The 24,678-nt window shown below is 31.4% G+C and overlaps 1 protein-coding gene across 7 annotated transcripts in view; it reads right to left on the reverse strand.

Annotated features, from left to right (window-relative positions):
- Window positions 1–1,208: 1,208 nt before the first annotated feature.
- LOC148626319 (regulator of G protein signaling 7-like) overlaps window positions 1,209–24,678 on the reverse strand; it is a 106,171-nt gene continuing 82,701 nt past the window's right edge. For 4 of the 7 annotated variants that reach the window (XM_088570194.1, XM_088570197.1, XM_088570199.1 and 1 more), the window contains exons 12-16: window positions 20,609–20,740; window positions 18,458–18,532; window positions 17,150–17,264; window positions 15,601–15,693; window positions 7,643–9,286 (exon numbers count right to left, since the gene is read on the reverse strand). In XM_088570194.1, the coding sequence (XP_088426320.1) occupies window positions 9,224–9,286; window positions 15,601–15,693; window positions 17,150–17,264; window positions 18,458–18,532; window positions 20,609–20,740 (478 nt within the window). In that variant the 3' untranslated portion in view covers window positions 7,643–9,223. Of the gene's footprint in view, window positions 2,117–7,642; window positions 9,287–9,857; window positions 15,694–17,149; window positions 17,265–18,457; window positions 18,533–20,608; window positions 20,741–24,678 lie in introns of those variants that run through there. The other 3 variants (XM_088570195.1, XM_088570198.1, XM_088570196.1) reach the window with 2 other exon arrangements.

A 24,678-nucleotide genomic window follows, 5' to 3' on the forward strand; every position in this document is an offset into this window, starting at 1 on the left:
GGTAAGTGTTCCACAGATTTACATGATCAGATTATCAAATCAATTTATTCTATCTTACCATGATCTTTACAATAATTAGACTCTAAACTCATCTACTGTTTTAGCTGGAATTATACATTTATGTATTGATGAAACATCGGCAGAGTGCAGAAATATTTTAAGTTACGAAGAACAATATATATATATGAATGAAATACATGAGAAAAAAATTAAAGCATCACCAACAAATCATATTTTAATGCTTTTGACTTTGCATGACTTAAAGGCTTAGAGAAAAGCAGGCTGTAAGAAATTTTACTTCCAATATTGAAAAAAGCCTGAATATACCAGTGGACGTTTCGTGTAAAAATCGTTTTTAAGACAGATGTAAGTAAACTTAAATTTCATTTTTATTTGTGTAATTCCACTATTTCTTTGAATGAGAATTTAAGGTAGATGATAATAGAACAATATACGTTCTCCAGTATGTATGAAAAATGCTTTTTAGATTATACGTTCTTTCATTCTTTCATGATTTACTCCGTCAAGAAAAAAAAGCAATTCAAGTTGAACTAGAGGCTCAGAAGAGCCCCAAACGCTAACCAGGCATGATAAGAAGCATTCTATTTTTGTATAAGTGGCAATGTTTTTATAGGATAAAAATTCTTATTTCTCAAATCATGAGATCATGAATATCAGTTTTCAGCGAATTATGTCCAGTTGTTTCTGGGGAGAAAATCTCCTAAAGTAACAGCATTAAAAAATGGCAAAAAGATGTCGACGAAGGGCAATAACTCTAACATGACTTCACAGATAAACACGACAATTTGACCACATATAGATTTATAATATGCTGAACACCTTTTTCCTGTCAGCTTTTGGTAAACAGTTTTTGACATATAAGCGAAAAACTTGAGAGGCCCCTATGTTCTATTTTTAGTAACAGCGGCATTTTTTTCGACGGGTCAAAAATCCTCACGACAGTTATATGCAAAATACACTAAGGAACATTCCTTACAAGTTTGGTTCTAATTGGTCAAGTAGTTTCAAAGGAGAAAAGTTCTGAAAACGTTGTTAACGATGACAACGTTGGACGCCAAGTTGTGGCGATAGCTCGAATGGCCCTTTAGGCCATGTGAGCTAATAAAAAGGGATGCTTAACTATTGCGAACCGTATAGATAATATTTTGGACAAAAGCTCTCACTGGAACAAAAAAATCAAGCACCAGTACATTGACAAACTATATAATTCGTGGTATTCTAGCTATCGTCAGCAGTACAAGGAATGGAGTTTTAGACATTCATTCATATTTCACAATCATGCTGATTATTTCATTTACAAATATGTATATATACCGGTTGTTCTTTTCACACATCAAAAAAATATTTGATACATTTGAGTATTAGCAATTTAATAATTATAAAATATCCTGTTGTTGCTTTACTCTCAAAACACTTTATTCAGTATAATTTTGGTGTTTCTACTGCTTCAAGGTCTTGGTGCCCATAGAGTAGTGCAAGATATCAGTGGCTTTAAAACAAAACTTTAGCCAATAGTTTTCTTCTTTAGGATGCATTGTAGAAGCAGTTCACAGAACTAGATAGAACATCCGAACAGATCTACTACTACGGGTTTAATTATTTTTCATACTGAAGATTTTTCAGCCGCATGAGTCTCAAACCATGTTTACGGCCGATATCACGATATTGTTGTTATGTAAAACTTGAGACTTGAAATGTTTGTCTATGCAAGTTGACGAATAAAAGCATGCATCTCTCCCCTTGTATGTCATGTATATGTGTGTGTGTGTGTGTGTGTGTGTGTGTGTGTGTGTGTGTGTGTGTGTGTGTGTTTCAACAAGAAATAAAAGTATGGTATATGTTTTCCATCTCTGTAAATAAAGTTTTCTATGTGCCATCCCATTGCCTTGAACTTATTTTCAAAAGCTTGGTTCTGTAGATGGAGCTGTTTCAGGAAACACACTACTGTCACTAGTCGTTTTGGGCTCTAATTATTTAAGATATTGCTATATTATCAAGTAACATGTTTATGAAATCAGTTGTAATGCTGTTTGATGGATGTTAGAAAAAACATATGTCAAACAACCACTTTCCTCATTTCTAGTCTCTTCTTACTCTGAAAAAAAAATCATACATGAATTGTAGGAATAGTTTTGTTTAAACTTAGTGAAAAAAAACAACGACAGACAACAGGAACGCGCTTGAATGAAACTTGGAAGGTGGTTGAAAGAAACTTTGAGAGAAAATGTGAACTTATTGAAAGAAAAGTTGTCAATACTTACTTGAAATTTAAGGTTCGACGTTCTCTGTATTTGTATCTTATATTAAATATTCAACTTGACCAATTTAGTAATGGTCTTAAAGCCCTTTTGGCTTCCAAACACATTAACACACTAAAAACAGAGATTTATTATCTATGTTTTCTTTTGTTTCCTGATGTAAATACATTGATTGTTCTAAATATGTGCTCCCCTGTAAGAAAAACACGTATCGACCTATGAAAATCAATACTATGAGTAAAATTCGTTTATTTCATCTGAATATACATTATATCCAAAAATCAACATAAGGTCAATAGTCATTTCAATTATGAAGACAAATCTGTATATGTAAACTGAGTATGTCCAACAATATATTATTTGTATCTGATTGCTTGTTTTCTAATAATATAACAACTGCAGCAACGTAACAAAAGCATAGGCAACATACATTTCTACGTTATTTATATGACAGCTTATAATACTATTACCATGCACTATTCCACATTGAATGCAATACTATATATCATCAACTGAACCACATGATTAGGTAATGGTCATTAACAAAAATTCTAGAACAAACTGCTACAAAAGATAATAAAAAACATGGCAACTAATTAAGAAATGTCTGGTTTGTTGTCACAAATGAGAGGCAGAATAGTTTAGCTACATAGTATTTAAAGTGATACGAGTATAGGCGGTGCGTCATCGAAAATCGACTTTCTGGCGATTGGCGAATGCATTTGAGTTTTTAAAAAAGATAGGGTGGCATGACGTAATGTTATCGTGCATGGCAAAAAATCTTCTGGCGGGTTTTCAAATCACTTTGATGTTTAACAAAGTAGTATACTAAAGCAATACTTATGTTTTCCATGTGTGTCTATGTTCAATTGGTCATCTGAAGGGGACAAGTTCGTTTCACTTAATTGATAATTATCTAATCTTTTTTTATCGGCATTTACTTTTAAAACCACAGTTTATTATAAACATTTTTGTGGATATTTTTCAGACGGCATTTTAAAAATAATTGTCTGTCATTATACTGTTACAATCTTAAACAATTGAAGTAGGATATGTTTTCTATATTTTGAGTTGTTTTATTTCTAATTCATTAACTTGAGAAAAATTGAATGCTATTGGCTTACTTCTCTGTGATTTCTTCTTCGGCGGCTAGATAATTCGCAATAGCACATCGTGGTGCGATGTAATATGAACTAGTGACGTGAAAAACTCGCCATTGTAATTGGTTGTTTTGTGATTGTAACGTATGGTTGGTAAAATCTTATTGGTCAATGTCAGAATGATCGGATTTGGCTTAACATAAAATAACTTATCTAGAAAAGTATTTATAATTTTGTTGAATCTAAAAAAGACAGTAAAAAAGGATTTTTCTTTCAGGTGGTTGAACCTCATTGGAGACCTTTGCAATTCAACTGGATTGAATTATTTTTTAAACACAGGTGAACTCAACTTAAGTTTGGAATTTATAAAGATTGAACTGAAGAAAACTTTGCAAGATCAATTTATTCAATCTTGGTACTCTGGCATTGAGTTCTAAAGGTGACTCTGGCATTGACTTCTACAGGTGACTTTTACGGAATTTTTAAAACAGAATTTAAACTTGGGCCATACTTGTTAAGATTAAATTATTCTGCAAGGATTTGGCTGTGTAAACTAAAAATAAATAATGTTAATATACCCACTGAAACTGGAAGATTGGCTTATGTAATAAGGGAGAATAGATTTTGTAAATTATGTTTTGATGGTATTGGGGATAACTTTCTACTTTTTACTTTCTACTTCCTACTTTTTTACTACCAACGATTTCCCTCTCAACGTAAAATGAAAGGTTTGCTCTCTCTTTGTCATAGTGAACTTTTAACTAATATTTCTCACTTTGTAAAAAAGGTATGCAAATTAATTGTTGTAATTTTAATATCTGTATGTTAATATACTTAGTCTAGTTAATGAATTTTATTCTTTCGTTTATTCATGTAACTGAATTTTGATGATTATATATATTATGTCTCATGTTGCACATATATGTGTATGATTACTTATTTAATGAAATATTCGTATTCGGTCGAAAGCGACGTGTGACGTTTCTCAAGTGGTTCTCCCGTAACAACCGGTGTCATCAGAGACTGACGAGATCAAAACATTCCGCCATGGCAGATGCCGATCGTTCAGCAGTCAGTAATTGCAGACGAATTTTTGTAACTCGTGATATTTGAATATTGAAAAATATCAACTCTTGTTATTTAAATTTCATCATCATTTAAAATTCGCCAATGAAACATATATTAGTAAATACCACCAGTTCAGTTTAAGAAAGTTAGTGAAAAAAGTCCGACACAGGCCCTTCATTCTTTAGATGTGGCAATTAAAAATCACTCACTGAAAAATTGAACCGTTTTTGTAAAAAAAAAAACAAAAACAAAAAAAAACAACCTTTCTAATATTTTGTTGCAACATTTACCTTCCTATCTCGCTCGCAACGCTTTATCTTCATGATTACTTCAAAATATATCCCAAGTATGTAAAAACAAGAGGGGATTCCATACTATTCATTAAACCTTAAATACCTGTTTCACACTGCAGGTTAACTTATCCCCACTTGACCAAATATGACCTCACATATACATATTATCTCTTTTATCTCAAATTGTTTGAGATAAAAAAAATCTAATATAGTTTAGGTGTATACATTGCCTATAGAAGCTAGCACAAAGACTTAGAGACATTGTTGAACTCTTACTTTTAATTTTACGAGAAGCTCCGGCTATATCGTTTTAAGAATTCAGAATGTGTATGAGGTCTGGAATGATAACAGTTCTCCACGTATGATGGGACAATTTACACTTAACCTGTGACTTAAACGCAACTGACAACTACAGAAATTTCAAGTATGATTGCTTTCCCTATCTTAAAAAAAAATATGCTCCGATTTGAACGATGGCTCTATTTTTTCCGAGGCGGGATAGGTGTATGTGCGAACAGCAAGTGGAACAGCGAAGAGAGACGTGTAAGTACACCTGACAGTGCATGCAACCTTTCCCGAACTTTACCATTTTACAGCTGTTTCTGCTGACTACCGAACGTATTGCGGTTAGGTATTCCGGTTCCCTGGTCAATACCAAAAGCGACCTTAGGATCGCTGATAATATGTTTGAGAGACACTTGTGGAACGAAAATATTACCCGGGCTTCCAGGTTATCCGGTTAGGCTGATAGCTATCACTGGGACCATCTCAAGAGTGATATTTTCATTTGCACACACATTACTGTTGAGCTCGCTTTGTGCTTGCTATTATAAATGAAATTGTATACTGTATTATAATGATTATGCTTCAGATATGCATGTTCATGTATGTATATAATTATAGTTAATTATAACTGTTCTCATGATGTTCTGTAAAATGGGCCTTGACCATTTATTGTTGATGAGTTTGTGCCAATAAAGTAGTGAGTTGAATATAAGGAATCTTGCTTATATATAACTTTCTAAATGTAAAAGACAGGCGTTATTTTAGAGAAGCCTGTACAATTTGTGAAATCAGGAAATTACGGGAAATTGAATGGTGTTTTCAATTCTATTCGGGAGAATGGTTAACAATGGAAGCCGTTGTAGTGCGGGAGGAGTATTAACTGTAACTAATAAATTCTCGTTATCAAAAATGTGTGTAAATACCCTTCCGAACATTCAAATTTTACCCGTAATGATATGCTAGGTTTAGTCCCTATGAAAATGAAAAATGAATTACATTTTACCCATATCCACTTAACTTTTATTTCTGAATAAGCATGTTGCAAAATGCGTACTAATATGTTATACCAACTATCATTAAATAATTTTATATATCTTATTACATTAAAATGATCTATTTGATTACAAAATATAAAAAAGCAAGTAATTGAAGGCTTTCGCCGGATTAAATGTTACTTTCATGTTTTATTTTTGAATTATAGTTGAATTTGTTGAGTTGTATTGACTGCTATGATGGTATCATCTTGCAAAGAATCAAGTAATATGTAAGTCAACTTACTATGTGTAAGTAATGATTGTGAAATCATATATAAGAATGGATACGGGTTATTATTACTTATTAATTAAGAATTTTATAGATCATGAAAAAATAAACAAATTTATAGACCAAAATATGGCACCGTTTTGTCACAAGATATAAAGAAATGGGAAAATATTTGAACGGCTGTGGCTGATGTACTAAATCTTTTTTTCGAAAATGCTGAAAATTTCGATGATTTGATAAATCAACTTACATTGATATATTTTTGTTTATATCAAGTGTCAATAAAATTTAAAAGTCTGAAAATTTTAACACTAGGTTAGAGCGGATTGAATTCAGAACAAATTCAAATTAACAAAATATAAGAGCCAGGAAAGAGGCAAGAAAAAACTGACCTTACTTCGGTTTAAGGAAATAAAGATAACATCTTCATTGAAAACATTACTTTGTCTTCGTCACAGTGACTCGTCTATTCTAATATTACGGGGTGTTCACTTGTCATTCAAAAATATCTTAAAGAAAATTATCAAGACTTTTATTAAAAGAACAATCTCTTTACCAGATAATTTTGACAATTAAAGTATGCTAGCTTCAGAATAATGTTACGAAATACGTTGTCTTATGTATTTATTGAATATACTACAAATGAGGTAAAATTGATGCAGTATATCTAATATGTTAACGTTTAGACATACATAGTACCAAAAAATACCAACTGTTATAAAAAAAAACTGTTTGGTATTTTGCGTGCGTGTGTGTTCGTATTATTTTGCGACATATGGGAAACAAGTACGTATAAAAAGAAATTTAAGTTATAAATCACATGATTTTTTGCAGGGTGATGCTAGTCCGAATTTTCTCTGACCCTGCAACCCTCCTCTTTTTTATTTGGATATTGATATGTCGGGTTGCGGTCAGAACGATGTGCCATACAAAAAGTTTAGATTTAGCGGGACCAAGGAGTATCGCCCTTCAAGCGCTTGTAACGACTTTCAAGTTGAAATTGTGCATGTTACACCTACCTAGTTCGATTCCGGAATCATTTTCCTGTATGCTGATACCAAATTTGCTACAAAAATTACATTTATTTCAATAATAAATGAAATTGTGCATGTCACACCTACCTACTTCGATTCCGGAATCATTTTCTTGTATGCTGATACCAAATTTGCTACAAAAATTACATTTATTTCAATAATAAATGTAATTTTTGTAGCAAATTTGGTATCAGCATACAAGAAAATGATTCCGGAATCGAACTAGGTAGGTGTGACATGCACAATTTCAACTTGAAAGTCGTTACAAGCGCTTGAAGGGCGATACTCCGCGGTACCGCTAAATCTAAACTTTTTGCATGGCACATCGTTCTGACCGCAACCCGACATATCAATATCCAAATAAAAAAGAGGAGGGTTGCAGGGTCAGAGGAAATTCGGACAAGGTGATGCATGAAAATATATATTTAGTCTTTGGGTTGTAAATACTATGGCATGAAAAAGTATACGAAGAGACGTATTTTAGCTTGTAATACATTTTAAAGTAAACCAATGCTTAATATAATTTCAGTTTTATCAAATTTATGTTTAAGCTGGGTTCGATCGTGGCAACTCAAGAATCGTAATTGTTGATAAATTAGTAAGCTAAACCGATTTCCATATAGCGTAAACTTAGAAGGCTTGTGATATAGTGCTTTCAGATTGTTCTGTCTAAGTAAAGTGGTATTGGGTTATGATCAACTCCTTGGCTCGATTGGAAAAAAGGACCCAAAATGACTGAAGACATATTACGGGATCAGTGTTAATAATCTCATTTCAAAAATGCTCACTAAACTTCATTGGATAAGAAAAAGATTGCCTTCACTTTTTTTTAGTTTAAGAAGTGGGAAAACTTTCATTTTCACAATTGCTTCCATGTTCTAACTAAAAGTGAAAATTTTCTTTTATACAAGTTTCTGTATTAACTTATTTTAAATTATACATGTATTACTGAAAAGTTCTCAGATATGTGGAATTTCAATAAAGATTTATTTATAATCACTTCGTATTAAACATCCAATGGGTTATCAAATGTGCTCTGCTTAACATCTTTCAAAGACTTTAAATGATGAATGGTGAAGCAATCTTGCAGAAAAAATGTACGTTTGTTCGTTAGTTTTTTCCCCATTTTTCGTTGTTCTAAAACAAAAATGACTGAAAATAACAATTCAGAAAGTAACTGAGATAGTGGACAATGTGTTCAATCTGCTTTATGACTTTTACAATATTTGTCCATAATATATATGTATTTTATTTTGTGGGCTAAAAATGATACCTTGTTTTTTTCTGTAACTTGATTTTTATAGTGGTTAATTCTGTCACAATTGATCAAGCATATTATTTACCTCTCAAAACAGCGTGTATAAATATCATGTATGTAAGCAGTATTGCAAATTATATAGACAATCAAAATTAACCATGCACTGTGTTGAGTTGGTCTTAAATCATGCACTGTAAATGTGTGCAAATTGCTTACAATGATTAACTCATCCAGTGGGTACTGAATATTCAATTAATACATATGATACATTACAATAATCATTAGTGTTTGCAAGTACCCAGATAGGTTTAAAGTGCTCATATGTTTGTATGTTTTAGTGAATGACAGACCCATCATTTAAGATCAAAAAACTTATCAGATTTATAATAGTAATTGTTTTCCCTATACAACAATATAACAGATACAATTATTCAGCAGTTTAAATTGTACACAACATTAAAATGTGAACACATTTACAAAAATAAACAAGACAGTATAAGTCAAGCATAGAGAAGATACAGAGTTCCAGAAGGTGAATAAAGGCATTGAGGGATACCATTAGTACAGGGTTGTGGGAAACCAGGAAGTGCAGGTAAAGCATGATAGGATATCAGGAAGAGGAAGTTAGTGCAGCAACAGCCAATCACTGTCCTCCTAGGTTGGCTCCTAGGTTTAAGCTGGGTAACTTTGCTATAATGGATCTCGTCTGTGAGACAAAAAAGAAAGAACCACTTTACAATATTGAAGTCAACAAGTATTGTTTTTAATATTGCATGTATAATAAAATTCATAAAAGACATTTCAGAGAAAATATTACACCAGATTTGTTCTCAGATCACTATATGTATAATTAAGGATAATATGATACTGATATGACAAATATCACTATATCTCATAAGAATGAAGTATGATGAATTCATTTCACCAATTTAGCAACAAAAAGTTACAAGTTTGAATAAACAAACCAACAAAGTTAAGTTTAGTTTAGTGATTTTTGAGAATATGGCTAACAAAATAAATGGGCATAGAATATTTTTTATGGCAAGTTCTTTTTCACACATAGGAAGAACAGTGAAGGATGAAGCTTGAAGCAACAGAAACAATACTAAATACAGTGATGAAAGATATATTCGACTTGGTATTTCATTAAAATAATGAGTTATCTCTATTTTGAATTTACAGAATTATAATTTTACTTATTTCTTGGATATCAATTCTAGGATTTTGATGGGGTGATCAGAAATATTTATGATTGGACACAAATAACAAAATTATAATTGTAAAGAACTCATTTTTAATTTTATAAATGAAACCAAACAACGATTAACTGAGACAGAGTTTTCAGAATATAGACAATGAAATAACAAATGTAATAAAAAAAAACAAGCAAAATCTTGTAAATATTGCACTTTTCTTTTCAAAATCTTACTATTTAAAATTAAAAAAGATTAAATAACTATAAACTGACTAATAATATGTTTGCACAAAATAATCATTAAAATAAAGATTGTATTCCATGAGCATCAATTACCCTGTTTGTATTATGATATCAGCAACATATACCAAGTCAACCATCATTACAAGACTTATCCAACCGTGAACATTATCTAGTTATTCACATAATAAGTAGTATGAAACCTATCTATACTGAATACATACAGCATGTTCAGTTTAAACAGATAAAAACTGCATAGAAACATTTAAGTTCAGTGATATTTTTTTCTGGATTGTTCTGGGTTTGGACAAGGTTTCATTATTCACTTAATGTGAACACACCAACAAATTCTTTAATACCATACCAAAAATGCCAGTAGAGGTTTTACACATTAAATAGTCTTCAGTACACAAGTAAACTATTCAAATTCATCAAAGTGTTGGTTTTCTTGCTATTTTATCACAAAATGCTTATTTGAATGTTTGGTTTTAAATTGTTGTCAATATTGGTCTATCAGAACTTAAATTTTGGATCCCATCATAGGGGAAATTTTCAACAAATAGTAAAGCTTTGCAGGTATGCAATACTTTAAACCAGTGTATTGCATAACTAATAATAAAATATTCTGAGATCATAACAAAATTCTTACATGATTTTACCACAGAGACTAGTCTAATGTTTTTTTTTAATTAAAAAAATGAACTACGTATAACTTGCTTATTAAAATTGAAATGGGTGCAAAATCTTAAACTCTAATAAATGCTTCGTAAGAACATTTCAATGTTGATAAAATTCAAATTGTTTTGATTTAGGTGAGAAAAACAGAATATATTTTTGGCAGAGATATTTTTTTCCTCATCCCAGGCTTCAAATGATGAAGGGTAAATCGGTTCATTTAATAATATAAGAAATGTTAAAGGTAATGTCAAAACAAGAAAAAAAGGTTAAACAACCAATTAATAGTTTCCTAATTATGAATTGGAATAACAAAAAATGGTTAATGTGAATAATAGGATTGCAAAGATACATGGAATAAATCCTGTATTATTTACACTATTTTAGATTTGGTTATTGCAGTGACAGATTGGCTCATGTTGATAGTTGGAGAGCATCTTAATGAGTATGTAAAAAAATGTCACATCATCTGCAATGAAAAAGTTTGTAAAAAAATGTCACATTATCTGTAATGAAAGAGTTTGGGAAAAAAAAGTCACATAATCTGTAAAGAAAGAGTTTATAAAACAAGAGGCTCTCAAAGAGCCTGAATCCCTCACCTGACAAACCATACCCTGTTAACTCAGTAAGTAAAAGTTACCATGTTTGACTAAAAATTCTCAAAAAGAGCATATATTGATGAATGCTGTTAGTTCAAAAGAGTACCTAAGGTACTGTAAATTGTTGGAAATGCCTTCAAAATGTGTTTAAAACCTCTGGAAAAAATTTTGATAGATCCCCTATGCCCTTTTATTCCACTAGGTCTGAGAGGGCATTAGCCCAGTATAGACTTGCTTAAAAAGAACATAATATGAAGTTAAATCATGGTTATCCAAAATTTTCATAATCACCATTCATATCAGGAGACCATACTTACTATATATAAACCAATTATTGTTGAAATCAAAGTATAAAAATTTGGGGGAAAATGGCCGCCTAGAACAATCTTTCATCATCACCATTCAACTAAAAACATCTAGTTTCCTACAGATAGAATCTGAGCAACTGGTAAAATGGTTGTTAAATGGCAGCCACTTTGAAAAAGGCCACCTAAAAAAATAATTTCAATACTGTGGTCAACTCAGAATATCATGTTTATCTTATGGGTAGCTTTCATTTTCATTATTTCTCTATGGTTGAGGAAAAAAAGCAAAGAAACATTTTGAGCCCTATGTTCTATTTTTAGCAACGATGGCCATGTTTTTTTTTACTAATGAAAAATTAAAAATTACTAGTTTGTGGAGGAAACCCTAAATAAATTATGCCAACTTTTATTAAATTTCGATGCAATCGGTTTCAGAGAGTTGTACACACTAAAACGACGAAAAAATATGTTTCAGGGGCCATATATTCTACAACTGGCAACTAATTATTTTGAATATTTTGGCAAAGATTCGCCTTCTGATGATGAACAATATTACTCTCCAACAGAATTTTCCTAAATTCAATGGTTTTGGAGTTATTTGCAAAAAAACTGTACATCGACCCCTTTGTTCTTTTTTTAGTAACTGCGGCAATGTATTTTTATCAATCAAAATTCCACACTCATTTTGTGCAGGATACCCTGAAAAACTGTAATACCAACTTTCATTAAATTGTGTACAGCAGATTCTGAGGAGAAGATTTTTGAAAGTAATAACATCAAAAACAGCAAAAAACGTCCAAAAAGAGTAAAAATTCCAACATGGGTCAACAGATCTTCACCAAAATTACATCATAGAAAGAACTCATCATGGTGAACACTTTTACCCATGTGAGAATTTGGTTAAACCTAACGATTTTGGAGATATATGCAAAAATCTGCTGTCTGCCCCCTATGTTCTATTTTTATTAAAGGCGTCCATGTTTTTTCACCGATCAAAAATCCAATCTGTCATTTAAAGGGCAAAAACTCCAACATGGGTCAACAGATCATCACGAAATTATATCACAGATAAATCTCATCATGTCAGAATTTAATTAAACCTAACGGTTTTGGAGATATAATGTTCTATTTTTAATAATGGCAGCCATGTTTTTTAACACATCAAAAATCCAAACAATCATTTTGAGAAAGATATTCTAAGAAATTATCATCTAAAGTTTCATCCAAATCCATTCGGTAGTTTCAGAGGAGAAGATGTTTGAAGAAATTTGTAACGACAACAACAACAGACAACGATGTTGACGACAAATAACAAGTGATGGCAATAGCTCAGATGGCCTATGGCCAGGTGAGCTAAAAACATGTCACATTATCTGTAATGGAAGAGTTTGTAAAATAAAAGTCACTTCATCTGTAAAGGAAGAAGTTTTAAAGAATATGACACATTATCTTTTACTTTAACTTCTAGTAGAGAACAAAATTGTAAAAACAAATTATGTCACATTATTTGAAACTTAAAGAGCTTGTAAAAAATGTTACATTATCTGTAATGAAAGATATTGTCAAAAAACTGTCATATTACCTGAAACTACAAGTAAAGTGAATATTTACAGGCAGTTGGTTTTTATTGTGACTTTAGTGGAATTTGTGTGTGATACTATACAGCATGTGTTATCATTATATCACAGAGCCTGCTCTGTCTAACAAGATACTAACCAATGTATGTACAAATATGAACACTTTTATACAATGCCCATGTAACCAGCAAAGGCATTTTAATCTCAGCAGGAACACATGATTTACAGAAATATATATACACACTTACTACCTAATAACATTAATAATAAATACACATAAAGCAGTGTTAAGCATTAACTCAAATACAAATATCATTTAAGAATATTTCTTTCCTTGTTTATTTCCAGTAACATGCTTAAGGAGAAGAAAAAATTATTTGGTCCATCATCATTAAACTTAATATGAAATATAGATTGAAATGATGTTTAATAGTTGTGGTGTTAGCTTGGGTAACTAAGCATCATTCAATAATCATATCTTTATTAAAAAAAAAGATAAAATAAATAATGACAAAAATATGGTTTAAAAACTTAGAATATACATATATCTACCAGTCCAACTCCCTAAGCAAAGTAAGAAAAAATAAACGATTGACAAAAGTAGACTTGAATCAATTTTGGTATTTTTCTTTCAATTTCTTAAAAACTTTATAAGTCAAATTCTCCCCATTTAAGTACAGCTCTTGCTAAAAACCAGGCAGAGGTTCATAATGAGTGATTCATGCATTTCTTAACCCCATTATTTTTTTTTTGCAAATCCTTCAGTAGGCCCAATAGAAACTCTATTGGGAAATATAAATGCAAATAAAAGTAGTTCCCTGGGGATATTAAAACTTAAAATTTAGTTATGTTCTACAACAGAAAAAGTATTGGGAAATCCCCCCCCCAAGAAATTTTACACTATAACAGTCGAAGATCCCAAATATTTTTTGATTGGAAATCCTTTAGTACCCCTCATAGAAACTGTATTCAAGAATAAAAGTAGCCCACTTTTTTACACTATAACCAGTCAAAAAATATTTCACAATAAGTAGCAGATCTAAGGACATGAACATAGGAAAGATTATCATTGATTATCTTAAGATATGATGAATCACCCCTAGCTTGGTTTTAAGGTAGAACCATACCTAAAGTAGATAAACTGACAATAGTAACATCCTGACTTGGTTAATATACAACCAATATGAATGATGTCATAGTTAACTAGGAATTTTTACAAGTTGTAATTCATGCAGTACTAGGCATGGGAACTTATAAATTATTTTTATTCAAGGACCTTCAAAATTTTGTCAAAAATTATCTTCTTAAATTTTCCTAACCATCACTAATTGTTTTGGACATCTTTATCTAAATAAAGAAAAGTTGAGGGGGATCTGTTTTAAATATTTAATGAACATTTTTAAAATTATAATATAAGATTAATATTTTTTTTCCTGAATAGACATCTTCACTTTTAACATTAAATAATCTTGTAAATAATAATTTGTTTTTGCAAAAGCAGGCTATATCACTTAAAATCCTTTTTACACATTGTCATAACTAATAAAAGAGAAAAAAAACACATAACTAAAATACTTTTTGTCAAACAAACACATTGTACATATCACAAAATTGTGCTAGACATTGAAAGACTGTGCTATTTAATAAACAGTTACAAATATGTTTACAAAATATCTTACAAACAGCCTCACCAAGGAAAATAAGAAAAAAAAACACATCTGCAAACCTGTCTTAAATGAACTTCCAAGGGAGAGCAAACTCGTGGTTACTTTAGGAAGGTGATCTTTACATACAGGTTAATTTTACATAGAATGAACTACATAGGAATTTAAAATCATGGTCTTTTTAGACAGGTTACACAGGCGGTTGCTAAGACAGGCTCGACTGTGCACTTTATTTCTTAAAATCAGGTTCTTACTTATTTATTACTGTAATTCAAAATTTAACAGCTTGCAAAAAAATCAATTATTGAAGTTCAGTAGTTTATACAAGAAAAGGTTTCTTTTCCAAAATGAGGTTATGAGTAAAAAAAAATTATAAAAGACTATGAAAAAAATTGCTCTAACTACTCACTCACAGTATTAAAACAAAACACAATGCAAAAAGTTATTGTTAAATAACTAAACTATCACAGGTATTCTAAAACAAAATGGCTTATTGTATTGAAACACTTCCAAGGAGGAAGGAATACCTTCTGAAACAACAGAAAAGGTCTCCCTTAATAGGGAAGTCAGATAAAATCAAGAGAAATATTCCCCACCTCTGGTGAAGCCCATAAAATCAGAAAGGTCTTCCCTTCCCCTGGTGAGGCCCAATAACATAAAATCATACAATATAATACAAGCAAAATAGATGTACAACATTAGAGAAATAAAATGTCAGGTGTGCTTGAAGGCTGAAAAGTTGGTGATTGCTGGTAGTAATCTTACTTTTTTACGGGTTCCACTAAGAAATTCTTTGTACATGTCTGAGCGAAGATATCTACTGTAACTATCACTTTTCATTAATTTAAATATATGATCCTGAAATAGAGGAAAAATCATAATAAGTAGCATTGTAAGTAGTAATAATTATTTGGATTAATTACAAAATTTTGTTTCCTTTAAGCCACTCGGTATATTATTGAAAATCAACATGATATGTGTAGATGATGGGACAGAACACAAGGTTTCATTACATTGTAACAACAGTTTTGGCATTTCTTTCACTTATTTATAAATTTGAAATCATGAAAATCTCTAAAACAATATATAATTTCTAAACTAAACATTTTCTAAATCCTTATGAGCAATTCTGCGGGTGTTTCTAGAAAAGCAGAGGACGCTTACCCTACTGGTGCACCTGGTCCATGCTCCCAGTTTTTAGTGAAGTCTGAGTTGTTACTTTGTATGTATGATTTTAGTTACTTTATGTTCTTTGTTGTGTATGTCTGTTTTCCATATCTGGTTTTTGTCCCTGGATAACCTTCTTTTGATTACCGCTATTACCTTGGTTCCCTAGATTACTCTTGGAATGATTACAACATGTCATCAGTTGAAAGTTTCATTCTATCTATTACAGTTTTCAAGATACTGGCTGAAAACTGCTACAAAAAAAATGTGTTGATGTTCGAATTCAAGGGTAATAACTCTAACAAGGAATGGTCCAACAAGTTTGATCCCCACAAACTTTCATAGGTCATATGATAAGGATCATTTCAGCAATTGAAAGTTTCATTCTATCTATCATAGTTTTCAAGATATTAGCTGAAAACTGTAAAAAAAAATCCACCATTTTTCACCTTTAAAAGGAGTCGTTTGACACCTTTGATCCCTGGAGACTTTTGTAGACCTTATAATTAGGATCATTTCAAAAATAAAAAGAACTTGGCTCAACCTAATTGTTTTGGAGATATATGCTAAAAACTACTATTCAACCCCTATCATGTACTATTTTTAGTAACAGGGGCCATGTTTTTCTACAGATCAAAAATCCCCACATCAGTTTTATGTAGGATACCTCTAGGAACAAAGTACCAAGTTTGGTTTCAATTGGTCAAGTAGTGTCAGAGGAGAAGATTTTTGAAAGAAACAACATTAAAAATAGCAAAAAAAAGTTGAAAAAGAGCAATAACTCCAAAATGGCTTATGGAATTAAAACGAAAATTTGACCACAGATAGATGTCATCATGCTGAATACTTTTACCCTATCAGAATTTAGCTAAACCAAACAGTTTGGAGATATGTGCTTTAAACTTATGTCTGACCCCTATGTTCTATATTCAGTAACTGCTGCCATGTTTTTTGACATATCAAAAATCCACACATCGGTTCTATGCAGGATACCCCAAGAAACATTCATACCAAGTTTTGTTCCAATTGGCCGAGTAGTGTCAGAGGAGAAGAGCTTTGAAAAACTGTTAACAAAGACAACGGACAAAGATCTTGCAATCAGTGCATTGACTAGGGTTAATGATTCCTAATATAAGGTATATTTTACCTGAGCTTCTTCAAAACAATATCTATCAACATGATTTTCTATACGACCTCGTACTAATTCTGATATGCGTCCTTCAACATTGACTGGATTATGAGCACCTGGAGCTAAAAATTCTCTGAAAGAAAATAAAAAGCTGAATATTTTTTTTTTATCAAGAACACTAAGTTCATTCAACATTAAAAGGAAATTTTCAGTAAATAGATTTTTATTTCCTGTTGAGCTTATACATGTAAATGGGATTAGCTCTAACATAGATATTTTGAAATTTCATGCATTAATGCCTTGATGAGAGGAATTTAAATTGAAATTATTCAGTAACAAAAGGTCTAGTGTTTTATATACTAGGATTTTGTGATGTGAAACGTCAACAGTGAATATCAAAAACTTGACTATTACATTTATTATTATTATTTTTTAAATCATACTTTAGGAACAGGAGTTTGACATCCCAAGCTGAAGGATGAATACAACCTCCTGAAAATGGGATGTTCCACATGTTAAATACAAGTGTATATGGCAAATTAACTGTCCTCAAACTCATTGTATAATGGTATACTATTTTCTTAAAATGTTTCTCAACATTTTTATTCCCACCTTTATTAGGTAGGGTCTATAGAATTTCTTTTCTCATTCTGTAACTTGTCCTTCTGTCTATCTATAATTGGTTTCCACTGCATAATTCCAGTTTGCCTAGATAAACTCATACTTGCCAACATTTGAAAATGCCCATGGGGGTTTTAAGCATGAAACTGTCCTCAGCACCAACAAAAACCATTACAGGGGCCTTCAAATTCATCACAGTATCGTTTCTAGCTTTTTTATGACAACACAAATATAATGCAGCACTTTTTAATTGTTTGCTTGTAATTCGCGGCCATTGCTCTTTGAAAAATGAATAAATTTTAGATATGAATACTTGGACAAAATTTTGAAAGGGAGAAAAGCATAAGTGACAAGAATGACACTTATTGATTTTGTGATCACAAGGTCAAAAGTCAAGTTTTACTAAAATAAGTTTATGCAGTACATCACCTTGTACACTGCTTTTGTTAATTCTGTATTTTTAAGAAACATATTCTCTAAATATAGATCCTTCACTAACAAATATGTTTAATATCATTTATATGAAGTCCTTCAGTTTCAGCTGATAGAAAATTAAAGGACTGAAAAATACATATACAGGACGATAATAAAATTCCATTCTCTGTACACGTAGAGAAAAATGGCATTCTCTCTACACGTAGAAGGAAATAAAATCCAGTTCTCTGTCAACATAGAAGGAAATAAAATAAACAAGTTTATACTTACGAAAATATTTCATGAACTTTGTAATGAACCTCTCTTATAGGTAAGCATTTTAAATCTTTACATGCTAACCAAAACCTGAAAATATAAACAAGAAACTCCCAGGAGCCTGCATTGCTCACCTGGTTAATTTTTTGTCTTCCAAGGGCAATAACAAGTAGCTGTGGTCTCACTAACCACTTCCGGGTCAAATTGCCACCACCCCCCCCCCCCCCCACCCCCCTATGTAGTACCAAAAAAACACTGAACCTAGACATATGCATTGTAAGTGCATTATTTGTGTGTATTATGATTAAAAGTAGTCAAAATAAAGCCGACAATGTGTACTTTAAAATCATATATGTAATAAACTACAAAAGTGTATGAATATTGTTTACATGTGTGAGTAATTTGCCTCCATGCTGTCAGTTAGCAGTACAGGTAAAAATGTGGATTTTCAGTATTATTTATTCAAGTAAATTTTGTGAAGAATTTCTACAATCATCGTACCATTAGCATAATGATTTTGGAAGCCTTATCTTCCAAGCTTTGCAACGGTATGCAACTTAAAGATGTCATTTGTCCTGGGAATTCACAGTGAAACTTTGAAAATTACTTTTTAAACATGTAAAGTAATGGAAATGTTAGAAGTGGTTAGTGAGACCTGTCCTACAATTTTGACTCAATGGAAACTTTGGTAGGATCTTTCAAATCAAGTTTCATTCTATCCTTAATTGTTTTCAAGAAATTGGCTGATTACTGCTAAAAATAAATTTGTTTGCCTTTCAATGGCAATAACTCTAACAAAAAGTTGTCCTTCAAGTTTGATCCCCACAAACTTTCATAGGCCTATCATAAGGATCATTTCAGCAATTGAAAGTGTCATTCTATCTATCAGACATTCCAAGATATTGCCTGAAAACTGAAAAAAAAAACCCATTATTTTTCACCTTTCAAGGGCAATAACTCTTACAAGAAGTCTAACTTTTGTAGGCCTTATAATAAGGAACATTTCAACAATAAATATCAGTTTCAGAGAAAAAAACATCACTTCAGTCACCAAGAAATGAAAGATTTGTGTGTTATAGTACCTCAATACTAGAAACGGATATGAAAAAAATCCTAATTTTGAAATTCCTTCCCCAATATTTTCTTATTTTTGTCAATTATTTAAGTGTGGGAGGGGATGAAAATCTACTAATTCATTTTATTTGGCTCAAAACTGTGGAGATCAATATGCTTATACAGTGTAATCTCTATTAAGGGGTCACCATTGGGGAATGGTGAAAGTGACCTCTCGAGAGAGGTGACCATCCAAAAGAGGTTAAGTCAAATGCTATAATTTTCAAAGTGAAAAGATGAATAGATATGTATGCATTTGTGTATTTTGTAAGTATTTTGTTTAGTGAAAGAAAGGAATTTATTATGGCATTCTGCCGTACCACAAAAGTCAATAATTTACGACCTGACTGACCCATTTTGTCTCAATCTACCAGGCTATTTAAACTTACTTTAATTAAAGTTTAATTATCTATCAGTAAGTAGATATCATCATCTTTTGACAATGCCTGTAACTTTACAAGTGTATTAGTTTCATTAGCAAGATCAATCTGGCTAATCGAACAATATTTCACTGACCTCTAAGGCATCCTTATTAAACACTTGTAATCCTTTTCATAATTCTTTACATTTACAGTAAACGAAGTGTGAAAAAAAATGCCATGATAAACAAACACAATGATTTTTTTACACAAATGGGTGACTGCTGACCATGTTAGGAAGACGGCTGCTGAATTGAGTTACAATATACAGGTAAACATTCAGACGGGATCAAAAGTGGCTGTTCAACAAAGGTGACCACTGATTTTAGGTGACCATTAGAGCAGGTCTGACTTACTTGTGTATTGAAATTAAATAAAATGCTTGTTTTTTTTCCCTTTAAGCTTCTAATTCTAAAACACAACCTCCAAATCAATAACAAGCCTACTTTTGTGGTTTGTAACTTAGATGTAAACTTTTATCATAATCTACCAACTTAATGTTCTAGTTGTTATACAAAAACCAAGAAACTAACACGGCGACACAGACAATGACAGCCCCATTGCTGAATTAGTTCTTCTTTGTGCCAAGAAAAATAAATTCAGAAAAATTTATCTAAAAATTAGTGTCACTTACTTAAGATTTTCTCCACTAAATTCTTTATCTAAGAATTTACTAAATTGTTCCTTCCCAGCAGGATCACTTAGTAGTTCTTCTATAGAAAAAGCCCATCTTTTCACTCTTCGCTGTGGTATATCACGTGGGTTTCTATTAAATATTCAACATGTAAACAAAATTATAAAAGCAAAAAACAATCTACCACTTAACATTATGGTAAGCCATGCTCTTGAGAACAGAAGATGACCTCAACTTGGACTACAATACTCAGCTGAAAGGATATCAATAAGATCTGACAGTGAAAGGATGACAGAAATCTTACACTGAAAAGATATCAGTAAGATCTAACACTGAAAGGATGTCATTAAGATCTTACACTGAAAGGATATCAGTAAGATTTAACAGTGAAAGGATGTCAGTAAGATTTAACATTGAAAATGTATCAGTAAGATTTAACACTGAAAGGTTGTCAGTAAGATTTAATGCCAAAAAGGTGTCAGTAAGATCAAACCCTGAAGTGATGTCAGCAGAGAGATCTCTAACATTGAAAGAATGTCGGTAAGATTTAACAATAAAAATATGTCAGTAAGATCTAACTCAAACAGGTTGCCAGTAAGATATAACACTGAAGTGATGTCAGCAGTAATACCTCTAACATTAAAAGGATCAGTAAGATTAAACAGTGAAAGGATGTCAGTAAGATCTAACACTGAAAGGATGTCAGTAAGATTTAACAATAAAAATATGTCAGTAAGATTTAACAATAAAAATATGTCAGTAAGATCTAACACTGAAAGGATGTCAGTAAGATTTAACCTTGAAGTGATGACAGCAGCATAAAGATCCCTAACATTAAAAAGATGTCAGTAAGATTTAACACTGAAAGGATGTCAGTAAGATCTAACACTGAAAGGATGTCAGTAAGATATAACCTTGAAGTGATGACAGCAGCATAAAGATCCCTAACATTAAAAAGATGTCAGTAAGATTTAACACTGAAAGGATGTCAGTAAGATCTAACACTGAAAGGATGTCAGTAAGATATAACCTTGAAGTGATGACAGCAGCATAAAGATCCCTAACATTAAAAAGATGTCAGTAAGATCTAACACTGAAAGGATGTCAGTAAGATATAACACTGAAAGGATGTCAGTAAGATTTAACACTTAAAGGATGTCAGTAAGATCTAACACTGAAAGAATGTCAGTAAGATATAACCTTGAAGTGATGACAGCAGCATAAAGATCCCTAACATTAAAAAGATGTCAGTAAGATTTAACACTGAAAGGATGTCAGTAAGATCTAACACTGAAAGGATGTCAGTAAGATATAACCTTGAAGTGATGACAGCAGCATAAAGATCCCTAACATTAAAAAGATGTCAGTAAGATTTAACACTGAAAGGATGTCAGTAAGATATAACACTGAAAGGATGTCAGTAAGATTTAACACTTAAAGGATGTCAGTAAGATCTAACACTGAAAGAATGTCAGTAAGATCTAACAATAAAAATATGTCAGTTAGATCTAAATCTGAAAGGATGTCAGTTAGATCTAAATCTGAAAGGATGTCAGTAAGATATAATCTTGAAGGGGAAAGAAAAATTTAGTATCAAAGATAAAATAAAAACGACAGTATCTTTTCTAACAGTAAAAATGGTAATATTGAATTGTATTTATCAAAATTTGCAGTATTACAAATTTCAAAATACATAAAAAACACTGAGGCTTCATTACCGATATTGCTCCTGGATATGGATCTGGCTTCCTATCTTGATAGTTTTAGTTTTGAGAATTTCTTGTATACAAAAAACTTTTGGATTTATATTTTCCTATGTATTTGATTCTAATGCTGCTGATGAGAGGTTACTCCTTGAAATACGTGTACTGCATATTGAAATTTGCAATGTATATTTTTGGTATTTTTGTATTTTTATATAAGAACATGAAAGACTCCATAAAATGATCTACTAAGGTCAGAGAAAATATGTTTATTTAAGAGTACTGAAGGGAATCAAAGTTCTAGGGAAAATAAAAAAAAATAATCCAGGGACAAAGACCAAACATAGAAAACAGACATACACAACAAAAAACATTAAGTAACTAAAATAATACATACAAAGTAACAAAAGCAAATGAGCAACTCGGACTCCACTAAGACCGGGAGCATGGACCAGGTGCAATGGTAGGGTAAGCATCCTCTGCTTTTCTAGAAACACCTGCCAAATTGCTCATAAAAAGTCAAGTCCGAAGTTGACTTACGGTTATCTTATCTACCCTAGCATATTTTATTGGTATTTTTTTTAGAAATGTTGTTAAACTATCATCTTTCAGTTGAGCACTATCAAAGTCAAGAAATTCTCCAATAAGTATGTCTATATCTCATAAATTTAAAAAATAAAATTATTTGACCTACTCATCTAAGCTTCATTCACTGTAACCTTATACAGACATGTTTTTTTCCTTTGTTTAATATTACTGTAATTGTCCTTACTTTCACAAGTATTTATGGTAGAGTTATGTAAAAATTAACATATAACATATAACATATAAACCCTTAATATGCATATTTGCAGGTACTTATTTGTATGAATAATAACTGATTGTGAAATTTATAAAAATAATTACATCCCTAAAATAAGCATATTAACAGTACTTTCTTCATGTATATTTTTCAATTTGCATAGGAATTAATAATATATTGATTTATTATCCACCAACGCAACAAGACTACTATATGTAGCTATATGTCACCTTGTGGGAGTTTGAAGTTGCCATTGTAAAAAAAATCCTACAAAATTTTTCACATCAAAATAGTTTAGTAGTATGTAACATATACGCTTCACAATAAAATATTCTACAAAAACATCACCAAAAAGTTACAAATGAGAAGTGTCCACAATATCTGTTATTGAGAAATCTTGAAAATAGTTTTTAAGTAGAGCAAAACTTGTTGAATGATATAACAGTATGAACAATATATTCAACCAAAGTTCTTACACAGATTTTCTGGAGACAGAAATTCTTATTTTGTTAAAAATGTGTCTAAATACAGCATGGTGAACATATTTAAATTTTTCTACAGATTGGACATCAATGGGAACAAATTGTACCCACTGTTTGCCAAGTATTGTTTTTTTTCTCCTCTAACTTATAAGGCAGAATTCAAGGCAGATCTGGTTCAAAAGACACAACATCACTTGGACAGGTTCTTTAACCTCAGCTTTTTGCTTCATGGAAGATGTTTTATCATATAATCAAAGACACGATCATTAATTTTACATCATATATATATATATCCTGAAATCACTACAGACACTGGGAGGTCTGTCTCATACCTACTTCAATGAAGGAAGAATACTCATAACTATACAATAAACATAATGACTTTTCATTGAAAATCATCTCATTTTCCATATGTCTGCTGCAACAGGAGACAATCAATCTCAATAAAAAATTGATCTCACATTGATCCAGGTTTTCTGTATACACCAGGAGCAATGCCATATTAGCTTTTAATTAGATTGGGGAACAATAAGTTTTTGAAAGATTGTGTTGCCACAAAACTTAAATCCTCACTTTCAAAGGTTAATGTTTATTATCCTACATTCGCCTTCGTTAAAAAGGGTATCATATAGCATAGTAATTGAGGTGTGTCGCAAGACAAGCCATATCATTCTCAGTTAAAAGAGGTCAAAATGACCTTGACCACGACCTTAGACCAGTATAAAACCAGAGCTCCACGTGCTTTCTTCATTTAATTTAATTGAGATGCAAGGCAAGTTGCCACGTGAACATAGTTCACATTTATTTTGAATTTCATTTTTGTGGATTTTCATTTTCTTTTCAAAGGTATTTTCTTGTTTATTCTATTTGCAGTTTTTATACTGTTTTGAAAAAGATTCAAATGTATTTCTAGACATGGTCTAGAGTTTGTATATTTTGTGTTGACTTTCATAGTAGTGTTTCAATAGTCTGGACGTAGTCTAGATTTTATCAGTAATTTTAATGCTAGATTACAGACGTAGTCTGGTTTGTCCTAGTTTTTGATCTAAGAAAGTGAAATTATGTCTAAGGATAATGTTAATA

This window comes from Perna viridis, chromosome 2, assembly GCF_037379345.1.
Source record: "Perna viridis isolate PV_CMFRI_1.1 ecotype Kerala chromosome 2, ASM3737934v1, whole genome shotgun sequence".
In the NCBI taxonomy this organism is placed as follows: domain Eukaryota; kingdom Metazoa; phylum Mollusca; class Bivalvia; order Mytilida; family Mytilidae; genus Perna; species Perna viridis.